Genomic DNA, 22,096 nt, shown 5'->3' with positions numbered 1-22,096 from the left:
ATCTCGGAGTGGAGTGGAGTGGAGTCGATGCATTCTCATTCAAGTAGAATACATATTGCAGGAAAGAACTGTGATCAATGGCACTGGTATGACCCTCAGGTTAGAGCAAAGGAATATTGGAAAATAAATCTCCATTGTGAATACTCACCAATCCTGCAATGGGGGTAGGCAATCTATTGACCTTTTTAACAAGTCCTGGCTTTATAGCATTCAGCAACCTGTCGTGAAAAAGGCAGAATGTCAGGTGAGACATAAAGCAAGATGGATCACACAAATCACCTGGAGCCAGGGCTATGGCTAAACTGCTGACTAGGAAAAGCTGTGGATTTCAAGCATGCCATAAATCCTGATCATCTACCAGCCTCCCTCTGTAAGTCAAGAGCTCTGCTAACACCAAGTCTGTGGACAGCAGGTGGAGTCACAGAGTTTGGAAAGTTAGGAGAGGAGAATGGAAAGAGACTGAGAAGTGTTTCATGGGAACAAAGATGCGAGGTGGGCTGAAACTAGGAGAGAACTGTCTAGAATCAGAGCCATGTACTGCAACCCAGGGCAGGTAAGGCATGTTGCCAATTCTCCTGGCTAAGGCAAGGACCTCTCCAGGGACAGACTAGGTTCAGAGACCAACATAGATCTTTGCAAATAATTTGCCAAAACAAATTCTGTCTCCAGCCCCTATTTGTGCTTTGAGGGGAGTGGCTTGTTAGATGTGGTTGAGCTTCATTTAAACATGGAAGAGTGTATTTTCTAAGGGGTTAACCACTCACATCCTGAAGATCTGAAACAAGGTTGACCACGATTCCCTAGGTACCAAAAAATTTACTTGAGCAAAAGATTTTTCAGGGCAAGCTTAAGCACATGTAAAAATGGAATTACCAGCAAGAGAACACAAGAGCAACTGAGCTGCGGTCTGTAGAAAATATAAACCGAGTGTGAAGAGCAGTAAGAATGGTAAGCAAGCTGTAAAATGAAAACATGGTTAGCATCAGGGAAACGGTAGAGTGCAGTATTTACAAAGTCGGATGCTCATTAAGGACTCGTGGGCAGTAAAGGACCGTAGAATGTAAGTGCTTATTTAAGAATTAGGCAGCTAGATGATTTACCTCAGAATACTACGTAGAGAAATTAGAAGTTGATTATAACTCAAGGATCAACAAGCTACAAACCCATGGGCCAGGGGTGTCAACACATGCTTTGCAAATGAAGTTTTACTGGCACACAGCTGCAACCAAGGCCATTTGTTATGAACAGTGTACAGCTCGTCTTGTCTCTAGCCACCGTGTTCAGCGGCAGAGGGAGAACATATGGTCTACAAAGTGTGTGATGTTCCCTCTGTGGCCCTTTACAGAAAAGGTTTGCTGACTTCCGCTCTTCTTCCTGCAATCCAAGATCACAGTAAACACTCCAGGCCCCACACTTGAGAGATTCTACAGGTCACACTAACAGAGACTCTTTCAAACACTCCACATAGATGGAGACAGCCTGAAGCAGCGGGACAGGACACTCTGATTTTTACCGAAGCTCAACACAAGCTCTCAAGATACTTCATTACAAATCCCACTCACTGCTCCAGCATGGAATGGTCAGAGTGGGCATGGGATACTTATTTCACTGAGGCCAAGGTGGCTACTCTTTTCTATGAACCAAGTTAGGTCAGCCATGCCTTTCATCTTTTTGAAGAAGTATTTCTATACAACCTATTCTGGGGTTGTTGGCATTTTGAGTTGGAGGTGACTTCCCACTTTATTGCACAGAAAATTGAGGTCTGGTATTGCTGAGTTACTTCCCCAGAGATGCTCAGAAGCCTCATTGGGCCCAATACCCACATGACCTAGGTCAGTATGTTCTCTTAGATAGTATTAGAACCCCATATCTTTTGGTTTAAAATACACAGATACAAGGTTTCCAAAGCAAAAAAAAAATTTAAAAAGGACAGAATTTTAAAAATTAATTTATTGTTTTAATTAATCTTTCATACAATATATTTTGATCTTGTTTTTCTGCTCTCCCAACTCCTCCCAGAATCTTTCCAATTCCCTACCCACCTAACATTATGCTCTCATTCTCTCTCTCTCAAAAAAAAAGCAAAAACCCCTACAGAAACAAACAAAAATCAAAACAAGCAAGCAAAAGATCAATAAAACAAAACAAAAAGTCCACAAAAGGGAGGGTGTGTGTATGTATGTGTGGTGTGTGTGTGTGTGTGTGTGTGTGTGTGTGTGTGTGTGTGTGTGTGTGTGTGTTGGCCAACTGCTCTTGGGTGTGACAACTTCCCTGGGCTGTGGTTGATATAAGTGGTGAAAACTGATTTTCTCTTAGCCAGCAGGTATCAATTGCAATTAGCTTCTCAGTGGGGGGACTCCATGGCCACTTCCTCTTGTTAGTACTGGGATCCTTTCTGACTTGGACCAATGCAGGTCTTGTGCATGTTGCCATGGTGTCTGTGAGTTCATATGTACACTGGTCCTGCTGTGTCTGGAAGACACTGTTTCCTTGGGGGCATTCATCATCCTAGCTCTTACTGTCTTTCCTCCTCCTCCTCTTCACAGACCCCTAAGCCTTTTGGAGGAAGGGCTTTGATGAAGACATCCCACTTAGGTTGGGTGGTCCCATGTCTCTTACTCTCCGTACAATCAAATGGGCAGAATTCTTAACATGCATTACTTTTTTTTAGTAGCTCTTCATAGTGTCATTTAAAATAGAATTATAAAATATCTGTGTACAGTATTCACAATTCAAAGGTGATTAAAAGGATACATGGCAAAATGTAGAACACTTGCTGTTGCTATGCTCCCATGGGGCCTCAGTCTATTCCCTGAAGGCAATGTGAAAAATTTTCAATGGAAAAAAAAATTTAAGTACACATATTTTTTTTAAAAGGCAGGTATACATAGCCTACACCATACCATATCATATCATGTCATACACTGTCCTGTGCCTTGTCTTAACAAAGTAGTCATCCTTCAGTATCCATAGGGGATTATTTCCAGGTCCCCTTTGAGTACCCAAATCTCTAGATTCTCTAGTTCTGTATATAAAATGTCATTTCTGCATTTTTCACATACTTTAAATGATCTCTACTTATACTAACACAATACAAATACCAGGCAATAGTTCTTATGCTGTATTATTCAGGAAATAATGACAAGAGAAGAGAGTTCATACACGTTCAATGGGGATATGACTTTTTCCCCTAAATATCTTTTATTGTGGTTGGCTGAATCCATGATGAATAGCCTACGCATACAGAGGAGTAACTGTGTGTCCTGGAGGTTGGACAATCTACTCTGGAGAGCGTGTCTTATCAATGCATATGGAGGATATGTCCTTCTTAATAAGCACAGAGGATACTGGAGAGCTGCTGGGGTGGGGGCTGGGGGAGCAATTCCTTCTGAGGACTGCCTGAATACAACACCCAGCTGGGTCCTTTTCTAGTGGTGTTACGGACGCATTTGTTAACCTGTTTTATCAGCTGTAACACATGTTCGAGTGTGGCTTTAAAGAGAGGAAACGAGAGAAACTAGCACAGAGCCCAGCCCATACACTCCATAAACACTTCCCCAGGTTTCTGTGGAAGTTTTTCAGCCATTGTAAACGGACTGACGGAGAGCATTTTAGACATACCATTTGTTTAAATCATTTTGGATGTTAAAAAAAAAAATCAAATGAAATAGCATTGCCACTAGGTTTTAAGCCATATTGCTAAGCAATGAAAGCAGAAAAAACACCTCTCCTCCGTAATGCACTGGCTAAAAATTCTTCTCAAAAGGCATCCTTTGTCTTCTGTTTCCAAGGGACTCATTGGTATTTGTAGTAATGATGGCTCTAACTCACTCATCTTTTATAAACTCATTACTTTAATCCTTCATGGAGTATTCTGATGATAGGCATTTCACTAGCCCATGAAGACATCCAAAAGGTAAAGAAATAAAGCAAACTATAATGCTGCACTTTAATGAAAAGAATGACGGAACACTACAACATCTCTCAAAACCTTTCACTAAAATCCAAATAAAATAAAATAATAAAAATAGCAGGCCATATTGCTCTCTCGTGCATGTGGGATATTTCCAAGACTGTGCAGCTGTGTTTTTCCATGTAAACAGTCTTCAGTTCTGCACAGAATTTACAGTATACAACAATAAAAGATAACATCAAATTCACATTGTAGAGATGCCCAGCACCTGGATTTGATCTTGTATTTTGCCTTAAACTGAGGAAAAGTTTCTGTGTATTAGGAAAACAATGAGACATGTAACAGTAGCTATGAGGAAGAATATTCATCTATAATTTTTTTTTTTTTTTTTTTGGTTTTTCGAGACACGGTTTCTCTGTGGAGCTTTGCGCCTTTTCTGGAACTCACTTGGTAGCCCAGGCTGGCCTCGAACTCACAGAGATCCGCCTGGCTCTGCCTCCCGAGTGCTGGGATTAAAGGCGTGTGCCACCACCACCCGGCAATTCATCTATAATTTTACTTAAAGCCACAAGTGCCCCACCACCACCACATAAGTTTATGAACAACACGCTGTTAAATGATGAGCATGGTGATATTTTATATTTATGTCCCTTTTGAGGTACATTATTACTCAAAAGCCTTGTCCCAAGATAGAGGTTACATGTGTATTCCACCATGCCCATAAAGGAAAAAACTAAGTCCCAATCACGTGTGAAGACATCCCAAGAGACACAGCTGGTAATTTGGCCAGGACATTTGGGATGGTTATTTATGCTACAGTTTGCTCCTTTAGAAAGATCAGCTTTTGAGCTGGAGAGATGGCTCAGTGGTTAAGAGCACTAACTGCTCTTCCAGAGGACATGAGCTCAATTCTCAGCATCCACAGGGCAGTTCATGACTATTTGTAATGCCAGGTCCAGAGGATCTGGCACCCTCACACAGACATACATGCAGGCAAAACTCCAGTGCACATAAAATAAAAATAAATTAATTAAAAAAGAATGCTTTCCAAAGAGAGTTAGGGAAGGGGAGGGGAGGGGAGGGGAGGAGAGGAGAGGGAGGGAGGGAGGGAAGGAGGGAGGGAGGGAGGGAGGGAGACCAGCTTCAAAGCACAACAAAGAACAATGTCAAAATATCATGGGGTAAAGGCCAGTCACAGTGGCACATGGCTTTAATCCCAGCATTGGAATTAAGTGTGTGTGTGTGTGTGTGTGTGTGCGTGTGTGTGTGTGTGTGTGTGTGTGTATACATATATCTGTAAGAGTGAACAGGACTAGAAGCAACTGTCTGTTAAGGGGATGGTACATTGAAGACACATCACATTCTTGCTCTGCCTATGGATGGTCTACGACATCATGAGCAGGAATCCCAGACACGGCAGAATGTCTTTTCTCCCCGCTGTGGGTATCCCCTACTGTCCCCGCTGTGGGGTATCCTTTCCAAAGCCTTTAGCTAGACTGTCTTGGAGGTAGTTTACTCTCTCTGTCTGGTAACAAATCACCTTTGTACTCATCGAAAGATGATTCTGGGCTGGGCATGGAGGTGCCACTTGCGAATCCCAGTGCCTGGAAGACTAAGGGAGGATGAGGGTGAGTCCCAGGCTAGCCTGGTCTATAAACTGAAAGCTTATTTCAATACTTTTTCTTTCTTTCTTTCTTGGAAATTGGTATAATTTTACACAATAAAAAAAATGAAAGCAATGTGTCATCCTATATCTTCAGGCTAAATACATTCATATTATAAAACCATTAACACAAAAAACGATGAAGACAAAAGAGCCAACTAGAAGGAACTATTGCCAGAGACTTACTTAACCAACGATTCTTTGTCAAGTGTTAGCGGTGCATGGTATTCTAGGTGTGCAACTAGTGGACAAGAAAAGGCTTTGTTCTTTGGTACAGATGAGTGTTGGGAAGAGAAAATAAGTAGCAAGCAAAAAGGAATCTTCAGAGAACCGTAAACACTTGAAGACCAGCCTAGTGACCAGTCATGTGATGGATACTTCAATTGATGGTCAGAAGGCTAAGCTCCTGGAAGGTAACATTTAAGAACAAAACACTGAATGCTACAAAGCAAGATGCGGACAGCAGTTCCAAACAGACTGAGTAGCTAACAGAGAGGCCTGGACAGAAGAGTAGGGCTGGTATACTCAGGGATGCTCAGCAGCTCAATATAGCAGAGCATGATGGGTAGGAGAAAGTGGTCCATCACTCGAGGACCAGAGTGTAAGATGTCCAGGTGAGGTGTCATGATTGTTTTTTCCAAATTCAATTGGAAGCACTTTCAAATCGAGGCTGGAGTGACTTACTTCAAATGTGTAAAACACCATTTGTGAATAAGTGTAAAGATAACTTTACAATCGTATATATAAAGCGATGTGTATTACAGGAATCAGAAAAAAATAACAAAAACCCCCAAATCATACAGACAATTTATGGCACTCAGAGTGAAGAGCCCAGAGAGACAATGACCTTGGGAGCCAGCAGGCTTAAGTTCTAACAGGCAAATTCCATACTCACCAACTCTAAGTTACTGGGAAGCCACTCAGCAAGGGTTATAGTTTCCCCCTTCATAAAATGGGGGTGAAAAAGCCCTCCCCTCCATCTAGGATGGTGCTGAGCTTCCAGCTAAAGCTCACTGTGAGGCTGTGATAAATGCAACTTGACTGCTTCTTTATTCAGTAACTGAGCATGTCCCTCTGTAGCAGGTGAGCCCAAGGGGTTTCATTTCAATTTCCCACTAGCCAGCTGCCCAAGCCTAAAATGACTTCTAGTTTCTCTCATTGGCCAAAGATAACCAGATAAAGATCTCAGAAAAATGAGTTATATCAACCGATATATACCACCTGCCTTGCAGTGTCTGTCTGGTGAAAAACACTGAGTAAGAAAAACTACTATCTTGGACAATCCTCAATTATGGAAAAAAAAGTAACATCACTGAAGGCAAGTAAAAAGAAATGTGCCTCTTCTGATACAACTTAAACCATACACCCTAAGCTTACATTCTAAATCCAACATGCTATGCTGGTTAGTTTCATGTCAACTTGACTCAGCCAGAGCAATCTGAGAGGAGGGAGCCTCTGTTGAGAAAAATGCCACCGTGTGAGCAGGCTCTAAGCAAGCTTGTAGGGCAGTTTCTTAACTTGTGACTGATACAGGAGAACCCAACCCATTGTGGGTGATGCCACCCCTGGGCTGGTGGTCCTACATGCTATGAAAAAGCAGGCTGAGCAAGGCAGGAGGAGCAAGTCAGTAAGTAACACCTCTCCATGGCCTCTGCACCAACTCCTACCTCCAGGTTCCTGCCCGGTTTGGGATCATGCCCTGACTGCCTTTGATCATAAACAATGATGATATGTAAGACTAAGTGAAATAAACCTTTTCCTCTCCAAATTTCTTTTGGTCACAGTATTTCATCACAGCAATAGAAACCCAAAATAAGACATACATTGTGATCCTTCTGTCAAAAAGGCCATTCCACTGTTTCTTCATATACTCAACAAGTTATCTATCTGTTGATCCCGCATGATGTTGGCTCTGAAGCCAGGTGTGAGACACAAAGGAAACCAGGGAAGGTCTCTACAGTGCAGTGCACACTCACTACTGGATTTAAGAGCCATGGGAAGTCAAGGACTCTGCACATGTATGGTTCACTGTCACACCACCCATGCGCAGCCACCACGTGTCAAAAACATGCGTAGCATGTAATCTAGTAAATACAGTTCTTAAAGGGTAACTCTCTATTAGACTCCTTAAAAAAAATATTGAGCCCAGAATGACACCAACATTCCGACTCAACCACAGACTGCATTTAACAACATTCTGCCTCCCCATATGCAGTTCTTGGTGGCCTCTCAGCCACTGCGTAAGCATTGCTTTGTATTTATAAATACAAAGTGAAGATGCTTTTTTAGATCTACAACAAAAAACAAACCAACCAAAGCCCATTTCTAATCTTTGGCCTTGGAGAAAGAACTTCTGTTTCTTCTCAGAGGTTATACAAGAACTCTGGAAAGGGGTACAAAACCATGTGATGCTACAAAGATTCTGTCCAGACATGGTGAACTAGCCCACCAGACAGACTGCTATCAGACTGTAATAGGAAGAAGGTTAAAAAGTAAGATGTAAAGGACTGAGAATTTTAGGGAGTATTGAACTTACTCTACAAATGATTGGCTTCCAAGATCCGGGCTTTGTAATTATCCTAGAGTTTGGGAGAGGGCAGTTATAGACCTCAAACACCAGGATGGGAAGTTTAGGCTTCATCTCACGGGAAATGACTTTGTCCTTTACAACAATACATTACATCATCGTCTCATTAGCTTGGTTTGTACAGCTGCAATTGGGAACAGTGGTGACAAAATGGCCCATTTTTGTGTCCTTTTTCATTTGGCTCAAGAGTGTTTTTCTACATGGTTTCCTTGATGGTTTTCTGGATTTGACTGTGAGCCCTGAATGAAGGGACAGGCATTTTCATTTAATCTAACATGGCATCTGGTTTCAAACCTAAGCACGTGATCAATGCAACCTTGACCACAAACCCGTTACAGATGTCATTTAAAGTTTTCTTTTTAGAGTTGTCTTGGCAGAACCAGGAACATTAACAAACTCTTAAGATTTGTGGGGGGCGGGGGGAAATTACTAAAAGAAAGGGAAAAGCAAAATCTGAGCCAAGGAGAAGTTTCATGTGAACAAAATACTGTTAGAATACAAACTGTCATCGTTAACATCAACCAAATGTTTCGGGGGTGCTGCATTTTGTCCAGAGTGGGTGACAGGTAGGTCACGTTTAAGCCACCTGCCTTGAGCCAATGGAGAACAACACAGGAGCTTTCTAAAGAAGGTCTCTGCTGACCTGAAGCCAGGAAGTTGATCCTGGGCCCACGAAGTTGAGCTGACCAACACTGTTATTCTGATAGAACTCCAGTGTTAGAGTCTGTCCACCGACCCTCCACACTTGCCTTCCTTCTCTCCCAGACAAAGCCACATTCTCCAGCCTCCTTTCCCATTCACTATAGGAACGTAACAGACTTTTGGCCAATAGAGTTTGGGCAGCAGTAATATGGCCCACGCCAGCCTAGTCCTAAAACCCTTACAGGCAATCCTTCATTCTCTTTCCTCACCACCCACTAGTTTTGGTTCGCTTCACGTCTATCCTTCCCCAATGCCAAACTCAAGCTGCACAAATGGGATCACATTTCTGTCATCTTAAACCACTGTGATGTAGTGTTTATTAGTTAGATGTCAACCCCGCATTAGCTCTCACTAGGAGGACCTCATTCGATGAAAAGGAAACCCGTGCGGCAAATTATACCCAGGGAAATATTGTCCTCACACTAAAACCAAACACCTGGTCACATACTTCCCCTGGATCTTTCTGTCATATGATCTACAATCACTGGAAGAGGTGGAAAGCATTTCTCTGCAGCTCCCAGAGTCCTCTGGTTCATTTCCAAGCTCTCTGGCCATGCATCTCTTGCACAGCCATTCCTGCTGTCTCGAAATTCTGGCATCTGGGGACTAGAAGGGACCAAATAAAGTGATACAGAGAAGCAAAGTCACTCGTCAAGGTCAAGGCACACGCCTGAGGTCAGAGCTCCCACTGATAGAGTCAGGATCACAAATTGTACTTCTTAAATCCACACAGGATCCTTTCCTATCATCCTCCAATTAAAAATATTTTATTAATTCTTTGAGAATTTCATACACATATCGTGTGTTGTTGGGGATTTTTTGGTCTTTGGCTCTTCTGGGGGCCCGCCAGCCAGCTCCCAAATAAATCACACAAAGAGGCTTATTCTTAATTATGAATGCCCAGCCTTAAGTTCAGCTTGTTTCTTACCAGCTTTCCTTAAATTATCCCATCTACCTTTTGCCCCTGGGCATTCCCTCTTTCTTCTGTAACCTTGTTTCCACTCTTCCTCTGTGGCTGGCTGTGCAGCCGGGTGGCTGGGTGGCTGGGTGGCTGGCCCCTAGAGTCCCCCCCCCTTCTCCAGCTACTTCTTTCTCTCCTCCCAGATTGCTCCTCTATATATTCTCTCTGCCTGCCAGCCCCGCCTATCCTTTCTCCTGCCTCACTATTGGCCGTTCAGTTCTTTATTAGACCATCGGGTGTTTTAGGCAGGCACAGCAACACAGCTTCACAGAGTTAAACAAATGCAACATAAACAAAAGTAACACACCTTAAAATATTCTACAACAATCAAGACCATATTAACACAACCTCACTCCACATCCTAGCTCTTCTCGGATCTACCCCCAACTTCCTGTCCCCTCCCACCTTTATGTTTTCCTTTAATTTCTTTTAAATAACCCACCATGTCCTATTTGTGCTGCCCATACACTCATAGGTGTGGGACCATCCACTGGAGCATGGCTAACCCGCTAGGGGCCACACCCTTCAGGTAAACTGACAGCTGAAGCCATCAGCTCTCAGCAGATCCTCAGACAGGGTTGGAGTCTCACGAGCCCCTCCCCACTCCAAGCTAAAACGCTGGCTGGCTTGGTCTTGTGTAGGCAACTACAATTGCTGTTGAGTTCATGAGTACAGCAGTCCTGACATGTACAGAACACTCTTTCATGCCGGTCCGCCCTGACCTCTGGCTCTTACCATCTTTCCCCCACCTCTTCCATGAAGGCCTTGGGCCAAGAGGTGGTGATACCGATGTCTCATTTACAGCACTCCACATACTTCAGTTTTTCTGCACCCCAACAAATAATCCCCAGCCCTCACACTAATAAGCCCAGGATATCCACACTTCTAAAACCCAAGCCTTAGACCAGATCATTCTCTCTTCCAAATGACTGCCAGGGTTTCTATTGTCACAGGATACCTACCCCCTGAGCTGCATTTTTGTCAACTTAACAAAAACTTGAGTCATCCGAGAAGAAGAAATCTCAATTGAGGGATAGCCTCCATCAGATTGGCTGTGGCCATGTCTGTGGGACGCCTTCTTGATTGATGATTAAGAACTTCCGTGGAAGACACGGCTCACTGTGGGCAGTACCATCCCCCTGGACAGGTAAGTTGTATAAAATGCAATCTTAGGAAGCCAGAGGGAGTAAGCCAGTAAGCACTGTTTCTTCACGGTGGCCTCTGCTCTGGTTCCTACCTCTGGGTTTTCACTTGAGTTCCTGTCTTGGCTTCTCTCAATGATGGACTGCGACCTGTAAGCCAAATCAACCCTTTCTTCCTAGTTACTTCTGGCCAGTGTCTTATCACAGCAACAGAGAAGAGAAGTAATACACACCCTTCAAATGCCTTCACCTAATAATCAAACCCACATCCCCAAACTGCCTTTCCCACCAAGACTTCTACTCAAGGTCTCTTCTGCTTTTATAAGCTCCCAGTTTGAGATGGCACACATGGTTAATGAACTGTGAAAATGGCAACACCGGAACAGAATTTAGTGAAGCTAAATAGAGTGGTATAAAGTTACATTGACACAGACAACGATACATGTAATCACCATTGTGCCATGTAGTAATTATGTATTAATGACTGCAATTAGTGTTTCCTTCACAAAGCTAAAAACCTCAGTTCTTGCTATGTTCACTGTCAGGAGGGTGGAGAAGAACCTTAGAGAGTGAAAACGCTGTGCTCCAACTCGAAAGGCTTTCGTGTCCAGCCCAAGGCGGGTAAGCAGCCCTCTCTAGGCCCCCAGCACTCTCCTTCAATAAGAAGTCCTCAGAACGAAAAGCCCATAAGATCCTAAGCATAACAGGAATCACCAGAAACAAAGGCCTGCACTCCAATTCCAACCCCAATTCACAATTCAGGTTACTGAAGTAGTCAACATCCGGGAGCCTACATCTCTCCCTCTGGAAAAAGAGGATAAAAACACCAACTAGTCAGAATGCAAGAGGAGTGTGAAATGAACAGCAAAATTGGCACAGGCCAGATATATATATATTACATACCTCATGCTCCTCATGCTGATCACAGTGGTATCATTTCCCCCGAGCCAGTTTTCACCCTGCCTCGCACCGGTCGGTGCAAGTCTGATGTGTCAACCTCTGGCTCCATTCTCCTCCTATGCATCCTGCACTAGGCTGACGGAGATAAAGAGCAGAGGGAGCAAATGAGCTCATATGAGTTCTCTACATGGGCGTCGTCTCTGGACAGGGCGAAAGGCGACAGAAAAGCTGGGGTGGAAGGAAGGGAGGGTGCCCACACGGGAAGGTAGTAAGGGTCCTAAGGATAAATATTATAGCTAGGCTGGGGCTCCATCCTAGGCACTGGTCCTGCTTTCTGTCCAAGGCTAGCTGAGATTGAACTCTTCAAGGCTTCAGAGCCTCACCTCACTTGATGTTCTGAGGAGGATGGAGGTGGGGAGCCAAGGGCTGCACAGGGTCTTCCTATCTCAAAAGGAGAGATGCTGCTTCAATGGGACCAGTTAGAACTGTGTACTTCCTATTCGTTCTGCTTATCATTTCCATACACACCCCCACTAAGCCCTGGCATATTCATGGGACTGGGTTCTACAGCAGGGCTGTCACAGACTCAGATGGTGTGGGGTCACAAAACAATAACAACAACAACAACAAGAGAACACTTAATTCTTTGGGGAGGAAACCCATGTTATAATTGACTAACAAAGAAGAGAACTTGAGAAATGGGAAGTACGTAGCAGGAATTCTAACTGCGGGAGAACATAACGAGACAGGTGTAGGGAACCTGTGTATGGTGCCTTTAGCCGTGAGAGGGGAGCGCAGCATTACAGTTACACATATTTGTGTTAGAGCACAGAAAAAAAAGTAATCAAAGTCTCCACCACAGAGTCCACGTCCTCAAATTCAAGTCCCAAATCACCGATCTTCCGTATAGAAACAACCCTGGCTGCCAGCTGCTCGCCAATGCTGCAGAAATCCCTTCAACGGGCTGCTCAAGCCCTTTCAGTCTGCTCTGATACCGATCTCACATCGCCAGTGTGCCCCACCTTGTCCATGTGCTAGACACTGGCCTATCCTTCCTGTGACCAAATACTTCCCTAGACCTGCAGTTTCTGTCTTAGCTCTCCAATCTTAGCTGGAGTATAAAGGCTAGTCCCTGGCAGGGCCTTAGTGCTTCTTTGCTCAGTGAATTCATACGAAATAAGTAATTGCCAAGTCTTAGGAAAGCCTCAAACATCATTTTGGAAACTACAATAGACTACAGATCCATTCCTAACTTTGCAATGTTTGTTGTTGACCGCAGTTGAATCATCCTCTGGGGACCAAGATGAAAATCGGGTCCAGGTAACCACATGGTAGCAGGGTCATCGGAGAGGCTCACAGGTCCTTCTCAGCAGCCCCCACCTCATCAAGTGGCTGTTGATCTACGGGAGAGGCATGGTCAGAGTGGTGTTCTCCTGATTACTCCAAAGGACAGCTGCAAGTTGTCTGTCCCCAAAGGAGGCAGCCGAGTCCCTTTGCGATATGTCATGAGGTACACCAATGGGGTAAGGTGAGCAGGCAGACACCAGGGCCAACTCTGCTTGCACAGCACCTGTCACTCTACTGTATGGGCTTTGTAGCAAATGTGCAGAATCTCTGTTCCTGAGGCCGGGAGCTCAGGTGGGGGAGTCCTCATCACCTGTGCTTGTAGGCAAGACCACACAAGTCTGAGAGGACATACTTATCTAGACAGGAACCTCTTATATATTATATAAAATATAATATATACATAATTTCATATATAAAATACATACATATATATATAATCAATCTAGGGCACAATGTCATCAATGAAGTTCTAAAATATGAATGATACATTAGAATGTCATATTAGTAACACCCAGAAAGGAACAGATTGGCATCAGAAGTCCATCAAGATGATATTTTAGACTTCTTGAAATAAAATAAATTTAACTTATGTGTGTGTTATTAAAGAAGCAATGTTCACCCACAGTTGGACCATTAGAAGTCTAAAATCCAACAGCTGTCAAGATTATACAGCCATCCCTAAGACTTAATTTTAATATTTTAATCTTCCTTCACCCTAAAAGAAATTCCAAGCCTGTTTGGGTCCTTTCCTCTCTTACTCACCCACAACCCCCTGCCTTAGGAAACCACTAGTCTACTCTCTACCTCTACAGATGTACTATTTCATCCAAATGGCCTCAGAGGCTCTGGTCTTTGGGACTAATGTTCATCCATGCTGTGGCAAACACTGGTACTTCATTCCTCTTTGCAATCAAACAGAAGCACACTATATAGATAGAATACTCATCATGTGATGGGCATTTGGGGATTCCCACCTTTTGGCTATTATGAATAACATTGCTGAGAGCATTTGTGTTTGAGTTTTGGGATCTGCCTTTTCATGTCGCTTGGGCACGTCCTCAGAAGTGTAGCTGCTAGGTCAGAAGACTAAGGATCTGAGGATAGTAAGCATCTTTTCATGTACTTCTTGCCTGTGTTTATAGCTATTTTAGAGAAATGTCTATTTAGATCTTTCATCCATCTTCAAATTTGGTTGTTCATCCTTTTTGTTATTGAGTAGTAAGAGTTCTTTACATATTCTAGGGACAGGTCCCTTATTGTTTCTTATATTTTCCCACTGTGTAGGTTCAAATGGTATCATTTGAAGAACAGGATGCTTAACTTAGAGCCAGGAACTGTGACACATTGGCAATCCCAGCAGTAAGGAAGGTGAGGCAGGAGAACCATGTGATCAAATTTAGCCTTGAATACATCGTGTGTTCAAGGCCAGCCTAGACTATATGGCAAGTCTACATCTCCAAATGACAACAACAAAAAATTGTTCTGGTAGAGTCTGGTTTATCCCTTTTTTTATGACTGTAATTTTGATGCTAAGTGTAAAAAAACTATGGCCTAACCCAGGTAAGTTCTGTTTCCAGAGAGTTTCATAGTTCAGGTCTTAAATTTAGCTCTAGTATCTATTACGGATTAAGAGGGATCAGACTTACTGTACATTTACTGGTTTAGTCATATTAGTATATTGTCTTGGTTATAAATACACTAACTTTGAAACTAACTTTGAAATGATCTTCCCTTCCTACCTGCTTCTTTCGAACACCTATTATAAGCCTGCCCTGTACAAGGACCATTGGGTAAACAAAGATGGGTGAGTCCTGCTGTAATTTGGGATTGAAAATGGCCCCCAAAGGCCTGTGTGCTAAATGCTGAGTCCCCAGCCTGACATTGTTTGACACTGGTGGAGACTGGAGAGTGGAGTGTTATAGAGAGACTTGTGGTCATTGCAGGTGTACCCTGAAAGAGACACGGGCATTACTGCCACGCTACTGCCTCCCTGGCCCACTTCTCTCCTGCCCTGGGACAAACAGGCTCCTTCCACCTTGGACTCTTGCCATGATGTCCATTTTTCAATTGGCTTTCGAACCTTAACATAGGCTCAAGAGCAACAGGCAACCAACCATGGATAGAAAGCCCTGAAACTGTGAGCAGAAACCTTTACTATTTTTAAAGAGTACTCTCTTAGATATTTTGTTACAGTAAGAGAGGGCCAACTAAACAAGCCCAGTAGTTACTCCACAGAATATATAATCTCAGAGAAAATTCTAACTATCAGGAGTACTGTCATGTGTAAGACCAATGACTAAATCTAGGCGCAGCCAAAACACCTCTCAAGTAAGAAACATGGGAAAGAACATTTGAAGTGAGAGTTTCCATTTTTACTGTAGGTGGCCAGAGCCAAGTGCATCCAAAGCACGGAATGCAGGACACAGAGATCAGAGAGTTAGTTAGTGGAGGCCAAGGCGCCCAAAGTGGTTGTGGGTTTAGGCATTAGAGCGACGAAACTGGCCAGGTAGAAGAGCACACCAGGAACTGGAACAAAGTGCAGCGCAGTGTGGGATGGGGGAGCAGGGCCAATACCAGCAACAACAGCGCTTACTGTTGGGCCAGCATACAGGGACAGCACTGACGAACGCTGTGGCAACCCAGCACCCACTCAGGGACACCGGTTACCTGTCAACCGAGCCTCAATCATGTCCTGGAGGAAGGACATCGACCAATAAACTCATCTTTCACCTCCCACCTGCGATAAGGTAAGCAAGATTCTTCTGCGATAAAATTGGCCTTCCAGAACAATCCACAGCCGCTGAAGGGAAAGCGGGCATGGGAGCGAACCTCACCCACCAGCCTCGATTTTCCATCTCCTTCCCTCTTTGTTTGCTCTAATAAAAAGAAGGAAGTCGACTTTTGCAGTTAACGCTAAAAAGAAACCATTCATAAGGCAGACCCTTGGTAGGCTATTTAAGAAAGGGCCCTCTCCTGTGAGCAACCAAAGAAAACACGGGGAAAGAATGGTGGAGACAGGACTTTTACACACTTCATCGTGGGAAGCCAGCCCACCCAGCTTGACAGCCCATGAGAGGCAATCAAAAAATGAATTATTATGGAACTTCAATTAGGGAGCTACTAAATCCTCTTAAATGCGGGCAAAGCCTAATCCAGCATGGAACCCTACCAGGTGGGCAAAGGGGCAGAGCGGTTTCCTTCTGCCACACAGCAGTCCAGACTGAAGCCTGCAGCTCCCTGCCAGTTTTAAGTCAGTTGATCACTCTCATCCACATACATGAAATGTCTTCAGGAAGCAAGAGATTAATTAAGCTGTTTTAAGTCCACAGAAGTCGCACATTTATCAAGGCCCAGGCTGATGAGGTGGAAGACACCACCACATACTGGTTGGGGAAATAGTTATATTCAGTACAAGTAAAATACCACCACAGTTATTGAATGATAATTATCCTGAAAAGAATTTCAAACACATTGATGAGAAGCACCAGAACCAGCTCCAAGTTCCAAGACCTGTGTTGTTCCAAAGTCTCAATGGAGAGAATAGAAGTTGTGACAGGGATGCCATCGCTTTAAATGGGGAAAACATCACAAAGATGGATGAGGGCGAGCAGGTTTCCAATGCGAGATGCTGGAGTGCTCACAAGAGCTCCCCAAGAAGACTTTGTAAGTGATGCTGAGAGAACAGTCTGACAGCAACAACTGTGCCAAGAGGCTATTGATCTGCGGAGGACCAGGGGTCCATTCTGCTCATCAGGAGAGCCCTGCACCCTGGCCCGGCATGGTTTCCATGTGTGTGCCTTGTTCTTGACAGAAGGCTGCTGGGAATACTCAGTCCTTGCTCAGTCCCCACCTAAGCGAGGCCAATCGTCAAACAAAAAGCAGTTTTTCACTAGAGATCTTGGGGGAGGGGGAGAAGCAGCTCAAACTGTCCTCACTTGAACTTGAAGGCTTAATGAGTCTTAGTGCCCAGAAGCTGGAAACAAGCCAAGTCAGCGGGGCCAACTGTGATTTGGCCAGTGAAACAAGAGAGAAACCTACATAGAAGGCCTATCAAGTTCTTAACGGCCTGCTGAGGCCAGAATGAGCAACGGGAAAAGGACCCGAGAGTGCTAAGATTTGAGTGAGAATCTGGGTTGGTGAAAAAGCCCCAAAGAGGCTAAGGATACGGTGAGCTGCAGCACCCTGGGTCTCCATGTGATCGGCTGCATGGGGGCTTTGGGAGGTCCAGGCTGCTCAGCTGTTCGGGTTCCTGGGGACACTTAGCGAGAGGAGGGTCATAGACCCAGAACAAAACAAGGATATTCTGAAAACACCAGTATGAACTTAATGGCCAACACCTAGGAGGACCACACATCCCAGTTGTCAGAGGACAGTCCCAAATGCCACCCGTTTCTGTACCTCATCTACTTGCCACCCCTTTTCAGTGCCATCCTGGTTTGTAACTGTAGGGTCACCCCAGTCACAAGCCCTCAGGTCACAGGAATCTCCTACTTCATTTTCAGTGGTTCAGGAAAACACCACATATGTTGTTCACATTACATAAGATCTTTAATAGTAGCCCACTAAGATAGTGAAAAGCACTGAGGCAAATCTAACCCAGCCAGGTGGAGAAATGATCATCTGTTGTCATTCATTGGCAAAGGCCTCCAGCATCTCCTCTACTACTGGGGCAAGGCTTACCCCAGCCTCATCGATGCAGGTTCTAGGGAACACGGGAGGCTGCTCTAGCTTCTTAAAAGTCTCCTTAGCCACCTTAGTTTCCATGGCAACGCTTTCCTGGTTTCCTCTCTGCTCTCTGATAGTTCTTTTGTTTACATCTTTCTCCTTTCCCTGGAACAAGAGAGAAACTCCCTCAAACTGAGATGTGTTCTGCTCCTTTCTCCAGATGTTCCAGGGGTGCTCCTCCCCTAAGACCCTGCTAGGCCTCACAGCTTACCCATGACATCTAATCCAAGCTCTCTGATCTGACTTGAGTAGGTCAAGTCCACTGACACCCTCCTAAGCTCGGAGTCCTCACTTCCTAAAGCCCACAGGTCTGCTCCTTGGGTGGCTGTCTTTATCTCAAACTTGACCTGCCCCAACTGAAATCATAACCCTTCCCCACAAACGGAGGACCCTGACCAGTTGGGTCAAGAGCCCGGCCCTGTGGTCTTTCATTCACAACAGATATACTGATTTTATTTTTAAGTCTTATTAGTCAATGCATTCTATCTTGATGATTTCATCCATATTCTTGTTTCTCCTGTTCTAGAGGTCAAGCTTTCAAATCCTTGTGTGGCTCACAGGGCTCTGCTAATCTTACTCTCCTTACCTTGCTGCACCTACTCTGATTCCATGCCTTGCTTCCCACATTTCTGCCTCACATGTCTATCTGCGGTTACTCCCATGCACATCCTTCTTCCTGTTGGGTTTACGGTATTCCAACATGGCCATCTGCCCTCAAGAGCATGTTTCTTTTCCAACTCCTCTCCTTTGGTAATAAAGGAGAGCTGCTAGATTTCCTTAAACTCTCCATCTACATGCTGCTCCCTCAAGGCAACCTGAGGTCTATAGCCCACGCTGAGTTAAGATTCGGAGACCAGACCTGATCAGCCTCCCTCATTACCTGACTTCACAGCACAGTGTTCTACCATTCAAAGTGACAGCACGTTTGTAAGTGGGTTCTTTAAATGCCTCACTGAGGGGCTGGAGAGACGGGTCTGTGCTTAAGAGCGCTGAATGCTCTTCCCATGGACCTGGGTTCAATTCCCAGCACTCACAGATAGTGGTGGCTCACGACCATCTGTTCCTCCCGTCCCAGGAGATCTAAAGCCCTCTTCTGGCCTCTTTTGGAACTCTACCAGTAGGGAAAACACCTACATACATAAATTTAAAAAAAATGTTTTTTAAAACATGCTGCATTGAATGAACAGTAAGAAGTATCCCCTCTGCTGCCAACCTGCCAGCCAGCTCCTTCTGTGTTTACCAACCATTCCTTTCCTGACTCCAAACCTTCCTTCCTGCTGCTGTCCCTCGATGGAACGCCATGATGCTGTGGTCTATAATAAAACCTTCTCTTAAATCTTTGTCTCCTTAAACTTTCATGACTTCCCTAGTGATGGGGATGGTCTTGGATCCTGGCCGCTGAGGCGGAACTCTTCATGGAATTTCCTGAAGGACAAGAATGTCTCTTGCTGTAAAAGGTCGGCCCCTCAATAAAAACCAATCCCCAGAAAAACCAAGCCTAACAAGAAGTTTGAAACTTCCACTCCCATCCTCGGGGAAGCGGCACTAACACCCAAGCAGGCCCATGGGATGGTGCCGCCATAAGAAGTCTCCAGAAGACAAGGGAAGAGAGATTCTGCGCTGCCGGTTCTAAGATGCCAGGGTGGCCCGCCCAGGGAGGGCACTGCAGCTCCATGTCTGTTGCTTCATACCTTACCCAAAGCATCTCTTCATCACAGCTCTTCCTTAATAGCCCTTCTGATAAACTAGTATACGTGAGTAAGGCGTTTGCCTGAGTCCTGAACGCCAGCTTAGCAATTGACAAAACCCAGGAAAGGGGATTATGGGCACCTCCAGTCTGTAGCTGAGTGAGCCAGCTGCCATGGCTAACCTGTGAGACTTACTAGGGTATGGTCTTGCGGCACAGAGCCCTTAACTTGTGGGCTCTGCACTGACTCCAGCTAGTGTCAAGAGTAAGAAGGGGCTGGAGAGAGGGCTCAATGATAAACAGGCTTTATTGCCCTTGCAGAGGATGTGAATTGGGTTCCCAGCACTCACACGGTGGCTGCTCACGACCATCTGTACCTTCAGTTCCAGTAGATCTGAGGCCTTTGTCTGACCTCCAAAGGCACACATGTGGTGCATATACACACATACAGGCAAAACAATCATACACATAAAATTTAAAAATCTAAAAATAATTTTTAAGAATAAGTTATGGGACAGCTGGCTGGTGTTGGAAAATTGTTTATTTTTGTGACCAGAAGCATTGTGAAAATATAGAGAAATAAGAAGAAAACAAAACAAAACAAAAAATAGCTCTGCTATAAAAATGACTTGTTTCCCTTGGCCTATGTGAAGTAAAATCCAACTGATAAATCATCTCCCTAATAACTGTTTACCAAACCACAATGATATCTCCCTTTGTACCTCTTTATTAAATCCTGGAGATTAAATCTTGTTCATATCTACATTTATTAAGACACTGATTTACACTCTAACTTCACTACATTTGTGTGTGTGTGTGTGTGTGTGTGTGTGTGTGTGTATGTGTGTGTGTGTGTGTGAGAGAGAGAGAGAGAGAGAGAGAGAGAGAGAGAGAGAGATCACTCTATAAGCTCATTATAAAGACTTTGAAGATGATACTTCACATTCCCTGTTTACACCCCTCAGTGCCTGTGCATGGACAGTGTCCCACAAGCCCCCCTCATGACAAGAAATCCTCCATACAGAGCTGCACCATCCACTCCCATCTACCCTACAGAGGGCTAGTCACATCTGTGCACACCACATCTCATGCTGAAATCATGACAGGAATCCAAGACAAGTCCTCCTTCTTAGAGCAAGCAGCTCATTTATCAGGGACAGCATAAACAAGTGTGGACCAGCAGCAGATTTCTTATCTTCAGAAAATTATTTCGGCAACATAAGAACAGAGACAAAAATCCACTTGGGCATTCTTTACTGGTCACTTATCTGTAGATTTCACATACTCAGACTTGGCATTCCATGAGAATGTGTTGGCAAAATAAAACTCAACCATGTGGCTCTTGGCCTCCTAGAAAGCTGAAGGTCCCAATAGAGAATTTTATACTTGAAGAGAACAGATGCCTCCATCCTCTACTGCCCTGATAGTCAGCAATATGTTCTTTGTATGAAATTTATGTGTGTGTAGGTGTGTGTGTGTGTGTGTGTGTGTGTGTGTGTGTGAGAGAGAGAGAGAGAGAGAGAGAGAGAGAGAGAGAGAGAGAGAGAGAGAGAGAGAGAGAGAGAGACAGAAAACAATATTGTGGGAAGAGAGTCAAGGGTTGTCAATGGTACCCTAGGCATAGGTTTTACTACTGGGTCTCAGTGTCAACAAGTGCTTAGAGCAGACATTACATGCCAAGGTGAGAGAAATACAAGGATATATCAAAGCATCTTCAAGAAGCTGGGGGTCTAGTGTAAGCAACAGGTGTAGATACCCAACAGAGATGGAGTGATAATATTAGAGTAAGGCTAAAAATGGTACTTAGAAGCCATAGAGAGAAACCCACTGATTCTGCCTGGAGAGTTCCAAACAGCCTGCCAAAGGAAGAAGCCACCGCAAACTGGAGAAGCAGGAGGAAATGACATCAGCACAGTGGTCAAGGTTATTGTTTGCAAAATAAGCATTCTAGTTCCCAAGCTCTGCCAGCCAAAGGTCATTATTCACAGACGATCGGGTTTGTAAGGGACTCAATAGTCTTGCCCAGTTTTTGCTCACAAACCAGACAAGAGAAGCTAGAAAGTAAAATGCAAATTCCTTCACCCTGCTGCTGGCTGGCAGACCCTGGGAGAGCGGGGACGGGTGCACAGTGACACAGAGGGGCGTTGACCATGTCATCATCATAATTGGCTTTTGGCCTAGTTCCACTGACAATAATAGGGACAGCCGGTGGTGGAGGGCCAAGCAAGCAGCAGACTATGCTGAGTGCTTTACTGTGCTTTCTCACACAACTTTGGGTACGGCTAAATGTCTTGACGGAGAATAGCCTTGGATTTAGATGATGCACATTCGAGAATTTAGGAGCTGAGTTTCATGACATCTGTATCTCAGTTTCAAATGCTTAGTGCCAAAAGAGGCATGTATGCATGAAGAAATAATGTAAATACAGCAAAAGGAGAAGTTTCTATTTTCTAGCTTGATGGGGGTATA

At 44.3% G+C, this 22,096-nt stretch overlaps 1 protein-coding gene across 7 annotated transcripts in view; it reads right to left on the bottom strand.

The window, feature by feature from the left end:
- The window catches only part of Limch1 (LIM and calponin homology domains 1), a 321,480-nt gene that overhangs the window by 168,734 nt on the left and 130,650 nt on the right, over positions 1–22,096 (bottom strand). For all 7 annotated transcript variants that reach the window (XM_052735049.1, XM_052735052.1, XM_052735045.1 and 4 more), the window contains exon 3: positions 149–218. In XM_052735049.1, the coding sequence (XP_052591009.1) occupies positions 149–218 (70 nt within the window). The remainder of the gene's footprint in view (positions 1–148; positions 219–22,096) is intronic.

Source organism: Peromyscus californicus, unplaced genomic scaffold (assembly GCF_007827085.1).
Source record: "Peromyscus californicus insignis strain IS unplaced genomic scaffold, ASM782708v3 Scaffold_13__1_contigs__length_99412109, whole genome shotgun sequence".
Classification (NCBI taxonomy): domain Eukaryota; kingdom Metazoa; phylum Chordata; class Mammalia; order Rodentia; family Cricetidae; genus Peromyscus; species Peromyscus californicus.
Note: the sequence above shows the minus strand (reverse complement) of the source record. Positions and strands in the feature narration are given on the sequence as shown.